The 10,662-nt window shown below is 42.9% G+C and overlaps 1 protein-coding gene across 1 annotated transcript; it reads right to left on the bottom strand.

Annotated features, from left to right (window-relative positions):
* Positions 1-418: 418 nt before the first annotated feature.
* Positions 419-10,147, bottom strand: gje1a (gap junction protein epsilon 1a). Its single transcript, XM_060830701.1, has 4 exons — positions 10,099-10,147; positions 5,170-5,192; positions 4,389-4,601; positions 419-700 (listed from the first exon to the last, which is right to left on the bottom strand). The coding sequence occupies exons 1-4, from the start codon at positions 10,145-10,147 to the stop codon at positions 419-421; spliced, it is 567 nt and encodes a 188-aa protein (XP_060686684.1).
* Between the last annotated feature and the right edge of the window lie 515 nt (positions 10,148-10,662).

Genomic DNA, 10,662 nt, shown 5'->3' on the forward strand with positions numbered 1-10,662 from the left:
AAAATGCCAAACAGAGCAACGGTGTCCACTGCATGAGAAAAAGGATGCTAATTGGTTGGAAAGTCAACTCTGACTGGTCACGGGCATTGCATGGATAATGTATCAGGAGAACTACAAATTATCATCTTCTGACAGTAGATATCTATTTGAAGGAGAAAGGAGGTTGCTAATGTTCTCAATTCCTGATGAAAATTATAGAGTCATGCAACATAAAAAGAGGCTGGTCAGCCCATTTAATCTGTGCTGTGCTATCCAAACAGTCACACCCCATCCCAGCCTTTTTCACATAGTCCTGAAAATGTTTCCTCTTCAAGTACATGAAGGTGTTTTCAATTGCATCTCTTCAGTTAATTGCCACATAGGAGGCATGTTGATGCTGGTGAGACTGTGGCATGAATGTGGACTGGTAGTGAGCTCATCACGGGCTGGTCCAGTTACCCAGTCTCCTGCGAAGGAGCTCAAAAACGTCTGCTGTACACAGCAGAAAAATGAAAGCAATGAAGCTGTTTATGGCACTGAGGGGTATGGTCTTCTCAAAGTGCTCAGAGACCATACACTTGGTGATGTTGAAATGCTTGTCAAGGGATGTGGCATTGCACCTGAAGATTAGTTGAACCTGGAACCCAAAAAGGTGACTGAAGCCGGTGCCTTGAAGATGATCATAGACAGGACAGCTGCAGGAGGTGGTGGAGGCTGGCCTCTGGAGGATCAGTGATGAGGCAAGCAGCGTGGAGATGCAAAACTACTCTGAGGAATAGAACAGAGCCCAGCCATACAGCCCAAAAACACCTGGGCAAAAGATTTTAAAGAATCATTTGGTTTATTTTTTTAACCAAAAGCTTGTGGAGTTTTCCAGCTCCACTGCACACACAAAAACTGAGCAAAGAGAATTCAATCGATGGATACTCACAAAACCAAGTAATGACAGACATTGACACTGGCATGGGTAAGGGGAGAAAGTCAGGAACTGAGGACTGAGTTATCTGGTCAGTGTTGATCATACTGAATGTGGTAGTAGGCTTGAAGGGCTTACTCCAGCTTTGTTTGTGTTTAATAGAACCCCTACAGTGTGAAAGCGGGCCATTCAGCCCACTGAGTCCACACCTACCTTCCGAAGGCAATCCTACCCAGAGCCACCCTATACCTTTGACCACTAACCCACCTAGCCTGCACATCCCAGAACACTATGGACAATTTTAGCATGGCTAATCCACCTGGATGCACATCTTTCAATTGAGAGAGGAAACACGCGGGGAAGAATGTGCAAACTCCACCCAGGCAGTCCCCTGAGGCCGGAATTGAACCCTGGTGCTGTGAGGCAGAAGTGCCAACCACTGAATCACTCTGCCAGCTCTTCTATTAGCGCAATTCAAGTACTTTGAGCCATTCGTAATTACTCTAAACCAGTAAAATCCACATAAATGTAATCCTGCTTAGAACTTTTCTTGAAAAATTAAAGTTTTAAATTTTCAAACCCTGTTAATTGGGATTACTGTAAGCTTATGTTACTGGACCAGCAATCCAGAGAGCTGGACAAATGGTCTAGAGACATGAGTTCAAATTGCATCACAGCTGCTTGGGACTTTAATTGCAATTGGTTAAATAAACCTGGACTAAAAGGCTAATGTTGGGAAACAGAGACCATGCTCATCAGCCATGATTGAATGGCAGAGTGGACTCAATGGGCCGAATGGCCTTACTTCCACTCCTATGTCTTATGGTCTTATGAAAGAAGCAGATGCCATAAAAGACTAATTCACCAAAACCCTCTGTCCTTCCTCAGTCAAGTTTACATGTGGCCCCATACCTACAATGATAAGAGTCACTTCTAACTGCTCACTGTAACAGTTGAGTAAAGCCATTCAGTTCAGTGACTGATTCACCGCTAACTCCTCAAGAGCAATCAGAGATGGCCAATAAACAAGGTCCTGGTCAACAATGCATGCTTCCCACAAGTGAGTAGACCAACTGTTTTGAGAAGCAATATAAGAGTTGAAATGACAAATTAGCTCCGATCTGTGGAGACTTCCTGAGATTGTACAGGGAAAAGAAAAGACTCACATTGACATGGCCAGAGTCAGATGACACCTGGCTATAGTCCAACAGGTTTATTTAGAATCACAAGTTTTCGGAGCGCGGCTCCTTCATCAAGTAAAGTGAAAAGCATACTGGCACAGAATTTGTAGGCAGAGACAATAAAAGATCATGTGCGTGGTGTGAGTGGAGTGTCACCAGGCTGAATAACAAGAACATGTAGGTGTCAGATGATGTGAGTAAAATGTCAGCAGCTGAAGGGATCAGTAGCAAGTGAATGGGTGACCTATGATCTGAATAATTGAGGCAGAGAGATAATTAGAAAAAATGTAAAATAAGGTGGTGCTGGAGACAAACCAAATGGCTGAAATAACACTGTAGATGTAAGTGTCACAGGCTGAGGGTCTAACCAAAACAACAAGTACCCAAGACTGTACAAACTAATTACAGTATAAAGATCATAACAAGTTATCAAGGTGATGGTGTCATTTATTATTCAGCCTTTTGACACTCCAATCACACCACTTGTACCATCTTTTGAGCTCTCTGTTTATGAATTCTGTGCCAGTATACTTCACTTCACCTGACAAAGACACAGCCCTCCGAAAACTTGTGATTTCAAATAAACCTGTTGGACTATAACCTGGTGCCGTGTGATCTCTGACCTTGCCCACCCAAGTCCAACATTGGTACCTCCACATCATCACATCTTCCATGATCTCAGGGAACTCCCAAGTGCTTACAGCCAATGATATAATGTTTCACATGCTGTCGTGGTGGAAACTTATGGAAATAAAAATGTCAATTTGTGCACAGCATGCTCCAAAATATGTTTAAAAAAACACACATCTCTAAGAAGTATTACTTTATGGATGCACCTCCTATGACTCTTCAGCAATGCGCTCAGATCTTTTACATCTGCCTGAGAGTGTACATGGGGATTTGGAATCACAGAATGCCTATAATATGGAACCAGGCCATTCAGCTCATGCTGACCCTCCAAAGAACATGCTGCCCAGACCCACCCAATCCTTATAACCCTGCATTTCCCATAGTTAATCCACACCTCCCTGGACAGAATGGGCAATTTATCATGGTCAATCCACCTAACCTGCACAGCCTTGGACTCTGAAGGAAGCCCACGCAGACACAGGGAGGATGTGCAAGCCCCACAGACAGCCACCTAAGGCTGGGATTGAACCTGGGTCCCTGGAGCTGTGAGGCAGCAATGCTAACCGTACCATTCCTTATTCACTCTGAGGTCTTTAAAGGTCTGCTACATAAAGTGGCATCTCCCACAATGCAGCATTCCGACAGCTAATATATAGCAGTGTGTTAATTCAGATCACTTATAAACCCCAACCACAACAAGAATCTGCTTAGACACTGAGTGATGCTGCCGGCCTAATAAATAAGTGGGCATGAACTCCTAAACCAGGGATGCAAGTTCAGAGTTGTTCCCTTCACTGTCATGGAATCTAAATCCTGGAGTTCCCTCCCTAACAGTATTGAGGGTGTCTCAGCACCAAATGGACTGGAATGTTCAAGGTGGCTATTCAAGGGTAACTAGGGATGGGCACGAACTGCAGGTTCAGTCAGCAATGCTGACATGCCTTGAATGAATTTTTTTAAAGATACTGATAGTTGATTTAAAAACGACAATGAAACTGTTGAATTCACAAAGGAATTTGTGAACAAATATTTTGTGAAGATGAAACTTTGTTGATTCACAAATATCCTTCAGGAAAGGCATATAATGTAATTTAGTCTGACCACTATCTCCACATTGATCTTGTTGACTCTTGACTCCCTCTGGTGTGGTTGAGCAATCTGTACAATATTGAAATAAAGTCAGAGAATGCTGGGGAGACTCAGCAACATCCTGGAGGGAGAGAGATGGATTTAACATTTTGACTTCAATGTCAGTCAAACATTGAGTGCCCAGTTCTGAAGAAGGGTCATATCAGACGTAACATGTTAACTCTGTTTCTCTCTCCATAGATATTGCCTGACCTGCTGAGTTTCTCCAGCATTCTCTGTGCTTGCTTCAGATATTGCCTTTATTTAAAAGAGAGAAATTAAGAACTGGAAGCAGTAGACCATTCAGCTCCTCAATTCTGTCCCATCATTTAATACAATCATGACTGATCTCACCTTAGTATCAACTCCACTTTCCTGCCCACTCCCATCAACCCATTACTAACTAAACATCTACTCCCTTCTTAAAATTAATCAGGGAAAGGATTAAAAGAGGATTAAGTGCCCACATCTTACGCGTGGAAGACAAACAGGTGATAAAATTCATTGAGGGAGCAAACCACCACACACGGTATATTTAGTCTTTAATAACACACATTGTAAATCTGATTCATCGCCTTTAACCAGGGGAAGGTGATAGGCTGGAAATGATTGTGACAGAAGAGGTTTAACTGTTTCCTGTCTGGATCACAGTTGAAATAGAGAGCTTCAATCCCGTACATAGCAAACCCCAACGCCCCCAGGAAGAACATCAGAACTGAGCCACAAAACAGAGTACAGAACTGGCCAATCGCTGTTAGAGGCCTGAGCTAAACAAGGAGGTGGAAACAGCTACATTACAGAATTTACTTTCACAAAACTATGTTACAACATGGGGTAAACCCTTTTGCTAATTTAAACCAGCAAAACTGGAAAGATTTGACCCAGTGCGGTAATCTGTTAACATTCGAGAGGCAAGAACCATCCCAGCGGCAAATTTCTCTCTGCCCAGAAAGGGAGAGAGAGGACAGGTAGTGAGCTGGAGTTCTGAGCCCAGCCATATCCTCTCAGGAGAGAAAAAGAATCAAGAATAAAACATAGCCCAACAGAGGGATGGAAACAAAGGGTAGAGGACTATATGGTCTCTCCCCTAATTCATTCTGTTCCATCAGTCAGCACAGGTCCACAGTGGAAGAGGGAGAGATGGCATTGAGCATTAGGGAATCTTACTGACTTGAGATCAAAATGAAGCAAAATGTTAATGAAATGGCTTGCACCCCAGAGTCCAGTGAAAGTGATTATTCCCTTCATAATTTGAATATCTGTCTGCCCCTCGCCACCTGTAAAACTCACCACAAACCAAAAAAAACAGCAAACTCTCAGTTAACCTGTGCTCACATTCATTTCACTGGGCATCACTCCTGAAAGGGGAGTTATTGGGAAGACCGAGAGTTCAGAGTGCTGCTTTACCACATGTTGTGTCACCGCCAGACGGATTGACATTGGACATGAGAGAAAGAATATCTCAGGCCTTTCACTTCTCACCAAGAGCTTCTTGAATACTTTGCAACTCATGAAATACTTGTATCAACAGTTCATTCATAACAGCTACGCCACCCTCATCATTAACTTCAGTGCAAATGCATACAGTTCAGTCCCATCATATACCAACATAGCTCGGGTTCATGTGGAGCAGTGTGATAGTGCCCCGACTCCCTGAGCCAGGAAACTTGGGTTCAAGTCCCACCTGCTCCAGAGGTGTGAAATAACATCAATGAACAAATATACCTATAATCACAGTCAGGCTCTCTGCCTTGATGTGAGAGTATATCGTTTCAAGTGACCTAGAGAATGTAATAGCAGGTCCAAAACGGCTGATTTAAAATGTAATAAGACACACTTACTGGCCTGAGTTATAGTCTGAATTTAAAACTCAGCTCAGAAAAATCCTGTGTAATGAAAACCACAATCTGATAAATAACAGATCACAGCCTGCGTCTGGAGCTCTCCCCAGGATCTTGGACAGAAATTCTTTGTTAATTCTCAATATTGAAATCTTAGTACTATTGATATCAGTCCAGCTCCCACCCAAAACAGTTTTAGAATCAATCACCATAGACTGGAGTAACGTCACTAGTGTAGGGAGTAAAATGCACACACCAACCCGAGTCCAAGCGAGGAGCTGATGCCTTCCCATGCAACTCCCACACCCCTCCTCATTGTCCATTCTCAGAGCAAGTGGATAAAGCACTTGATCATCTGGCATTCACTATTCTCTCTCTCGCTCTCTCTGCCCAAAATGGAGATTGTTAGGTATCACACACAGACTGACCTGAGGCTGCACCCATATGGGACACAATCCCACCCCAACAACACACACTTTACAACTCAATAGTTGTTAGTGTCACAGAGTCATAGAGCATGGAAACACACTCTTTGGTTCAACCAGTCCATGCCGAACATAACCCCAAACTAAACTAGTCCCATTGCCTGCATTTGGCCCATATTCATCCAAACCTTTCTTCATGTACTCATCCAAATGTACCTGCATCCATCAGTTCCTCTGGAAGTTTAATCCACACACAAACCACTGTGTAACAAAAATGCCCCCTTGTCTTTTTTAAATCTTTCTCCTCTCAACTTAAAAATACACCCCCTCTTGAAATCCCCACCTCACCCCTCCACCGCATGGGGGGAAAATAACCTGCCATTCATCTTATCTATACCCCACATAATTTTATAAATCTCTACAAACCTCTATGCTCCAGTGAAAAATGTCCCAGCCTGTCCAACTTCTCCTTAGTATTTTAAGCCCTTGATTCCTGGTAACAGTCCGGTAACTCTTTTCTGAACCCTCTCCAGCTTCCTATAACAGGGCGCCCAGAAATAAACCTCAACATTCAACCTCGAAGTGCCAAGCTGCAAGTGCCACTTCCTCCAGTACTGAATTGGGCTTGTCGCCAGCGGGATCCTCACAGATGTTAGGGCACCCAATACCCCTAACAGTGCAAATCAAACAAACCAGAAACTCTGCTCTCAGTTCCATGTGCTTTCTCCTCTACAGCATTCAATAAAACCCACCAATTGCCACTTCCAAAGAAGGTTTACTGGACCTGAACCATTAACTGTTTCTCTCTCCACAGATGCTGCCAGACCTGCTGAGTTTCTCCAGCGATTCCCCATTTCCATTTCAGGAGTTCTCAGTTTTACGGTCTCCCAACCTTGGTCAGGAGATCTATCTACACACAATATCCAGAAGGATCAGAAGCAGCAACATCCAATGTTTACAGGGAGGTGATGATGTAAGACCAAAGTCAACAACCTATGGTCCGAGAAAGTCCAGAGTGGAGAGTTTAATCTGAGAGTCACCACAGCTCAGGCAAGAGATAAGGTTGAGAAGATGGGACCTTCATGGTGACCTCAGCTGGTGCAAGAATTGAACCCCTACTGTTAGTATCATTAACAAGCCATCCAGCCAACTAAGCGAACCAACCAGTGCTCTAGTCATTGGCCACATGTTCCAGAAGCCCAGGCTAGAATGATTTCGGGATATAGGTTCAAACCCCACTCAGACAGCTGATGGAATATAAGCGCAACACAATCTGGAATTAAAATATGGCCGCATTAATGATGTGCCTTAAATGCTTGCCCTAACAACCCACCTACTTCACGAGGTTAGAAAAGGCAATCAATCATCCCTGATCTGGTTAGTCCAATATGTAACTGAAGGCAAACAGCAATGTGGTTGTCTCTTGCCATTCAGATATCACTTATCCTAGCTCAGAGATGGTAATGCACTACCCTCCTACAAGTGGGCGGCACGGTGGCACGGTGGTGCCTCACAGCGCCAGAGACCTGGGTTCAATTCCCGCCTCAGGCGACTGACTGTGTGGAGTTTGCACATTCTCCCCGTGTCTGTGTGGGTTTCCTCCCACAGTCCAAAGATGTGCAGGTTAGGTGAATTGGCCAAGCTAAATTGCCCGTAGTGTTAGGTAAGAGGTAAATTGAAGGGGTATGGGTAGGTTGCGCTTCAGCGAGTCGGTGTGGACTTGTTGGGCCGAAGGGCCTGTTTCCACGCTGTAAGTAATCTAATCTAATCTATAAGTGGACTGCAGCGGTTCAAAAAGGCAGCCCATCACCACCTTCTCAAAGGCAACTACAGTCGGCCAATAAATACTGGCCCAGCCAGTGACACCCACATCCTTCGAGCAATTAAAACAAAATCCTACCCACCTGATAACTCCACAGAAATACCAACAATCCATAAGACATTGGAGCAAAGGTCGACCATTCAGCCCACCATTCAACACGATCATGACTGATCTGATAATCCTAAACTTCAGTTTTCTGCTGTTTCTCCATTGATTCCCCTACTGACTAAAAAATGTATCTCACCCTTGAGTATACTTAATGACCCACCGGTCATTTTAATACACTGCCCTCTCCAAGCCTGACATCCCACATTGTGCTAACTAGGATCAATATAAAATTAATGAACAGAATCTCATCTTTCCAGGCCCATACTAAATTGAATTAGTTTATTTCCTTTTTTCTATGCTGGTTTGTTTCCCCCCCCTCACTTGTTTTCCTCTCCTTTCAGACAGTAACTATTCACAACTTGTTATTTGCGGTCCTCGAGACGCATGTTCTTTCACCTTATCACAGTCACATTCTCCTAGATCTTGCATCAAATGCTTTATCAGTTAGTCCTTTCCATTTGTTTTCTTTTCATCCTGGAATATTGCCTGTAATTCTGGTCGCCCTGCTACAGGAAAGCTGCTGTGAAGCTTGAAAGGATCTCGAGAAAAGATTCTCAAGTAAGTTGCCAGAATTGGAGGATTTGAGCTATAGGGAGAGGCTGAATAGGCTGGTGCTGTTTTCCCTGGAGCGTCGGAGGCTGAGGGGTGACCTTACAGGGGTTTGTAAAATCATGAGAAGCATGGATAGGTTGAATAGACAAGGTCTTTTTTCCCCCAGGTGTAATGGCACGGGGTAAACCCATCTGCTGAATTTACAATCAGACACACAGAAAAGATTTATCCTGTGCAGTAGTCTATAAGAATCAAATGTCCAATATTTAAAGTAAAAATTAACAACTTTATTTCTTAAAATATAACAGAGAATAATTAACTAACCATTATTTACAATTTCTTTCTTTAACCTATCTTTTAGCTTCCCTTCTATATTACGAGTCTGAAAAAACTCCCAATTAAAATTTACAAAACAACACTTCTAATCTCAAAACCAGGCAACTGTAGGTTCTGGTCAACAAATCTTCCTGTGTCTTCTTTTCTCCTTGTTGGGAATTTCTGCATTACAGGTTACTGATCGAAAGGGGACTTTTAAGAGAGATAGTTTTTCAAGCAGTCTCTTTCATGCTAGGACACGGCAGATCTCCTCTCAACTGTTCAATTTCCCCCCCGGTCTTATACTCCAGATTGTGTCATTGGCTTTCAGGACTGTCAACACACTCAATTTAAACTTGATTGGAGTTTGATATGTTTTGGGTATAATCTAATGTGATTGGCCAAATTCAAATTTGTTTTTTGTCTCCAAGCAATGCACTAATCAAGTGGTTTGACCTAGAATTACATTGTTACCATTTTTGAGGATACTTGGTGATGGGTCCGGTAGTTCTGCATCGTTCTGTCAACTGAAACTTTTGTGTTCTTCTTCAGCAAATTAGTAAACAGTGCTACTACACTGCTGAAGTTTGGAACAAACTTCCAATAGAATCCGGGGGGTCCTAAGAATCGAAGCACTTCTTTCTTCGAGTTTGGTCATGGCAATTCCTCAGTGGTCTTCATCTTTGCATTCTGTGGGGTCAACGATGACCAATGTTATGTCCCAAGAAAGTCACCTCTGCTTTTGTGAATTCAGTTTTATTTAAGTTTTCTTCTCACAGTCATTCAAAGAGCCCTGCCAACTGTACCATGTGATCTTTCCAGGATTTACTAAAGATCACTACATCATCAAAATAGACTGCACAGTTTGTTAACTCAGCCACAACTCTGTTCATGAGTCTTTGGAATGTGGTGGGTGCGTTCTTCATTCCAAAGGGCATCACTTTAAACTGATATAGCCTATTTGGGGTCACAAACGCAGACATTTCTTTCACCATCTCTGATAAAGATACTTGCCAGTAACCATGAATTAAGTCCAATTAGATGATGTAACTGGCTTGTCCAACTTTCTCGATACAGTCCTCTAATCTAGGAATTGGATATGAGTTGGATTTTGCAATGGCGTTGACCTTCCGATAATCCACTCAGAGTTGTTAAGTCCCGTCCGGTTTGGGAACTAAGACAATCGGCAAACTCCACTCACTCTGGCTTAGTTTGATGATGTCGTCATCAAACATGGCCTCCAACTCCATCTGGACCTGTCTGGCTTTGCGGGGATTAAGCCAAGAGGGGTATTGTTTTATCAGAACAGTATTCTCTACGTCTACTTTATGTACAATAGCATTAGTCCTCCCCATATGATCCTTACACATGTCCTTGTACATGCAGTAACAAATCTTTCAACTCTGTTCTCTACTCCTGAGACAGATAGCTTACTAATCTATCCTCAAGCACTTTTTTATTTTTTAATCTATTTTTGAGGCGCTTCAAAATCCATACCATCTGGATTTGATTCCTCATTCTGCTGGCAGTAACTAACACCTGTTTCTCCAGTTCTTTCTCTCTAGTATAATAGTTTCAACATATTCACATGATATACCCGATACTGTTTTTTTTCCTATCTGGCACCTTTCCTAAATAGTTCACCTGATTCAACTTTTTCTCTCTCTCTTTGCTCAGCCAAGAACTTTCTCTCTCCCTCCTTTTCTTCTCACACTATCTTTCTCTTTCTCTCTCCCTTTGTTTATCTTCTAACTCCATTTTCCTC

This window comes from Hemiscyllium ocellatum, chromosome 10 (genome assembly GCF_020745735.1).
Source record: "Hemiscyllium ocellatum isolate sHemOce1 chromosome 10, sHemOce1.pat.X.cur, whole genome shotgun sequence".
Taxonomy (NCBI): domain Eukaryota; kingdom Metazoa; phylum Chordata; class Chondrichthyes; order Orectolobiformes; family Hemiscylliidae; genus Hemiscyllium; species Hemiscyllium ocellatum.

Coding starts and splice junctions, on each gene's coding strand:
- gje1a (XM_060830701.1), bottom strand. CDS start 10,147: ATGGAGTTGGAGGCCATGTTTGATGACGACATCATCAAACTAAGCCAG. Junction 5,193..10,098: donor CATCATCAAACTAAGCCAGA/GTGAGTGGAGTT, acceptor CTCCCCTTTCAG/GAGTGATGCCCAGTGAAATG. Junction 4,602..5,169: donor TGATGCCCAGTGAAATGAAT/GTGAGCACAGGT, acceptor CTCCTTGTTTAG/CTCAGGCCTCTAACAGCGAT.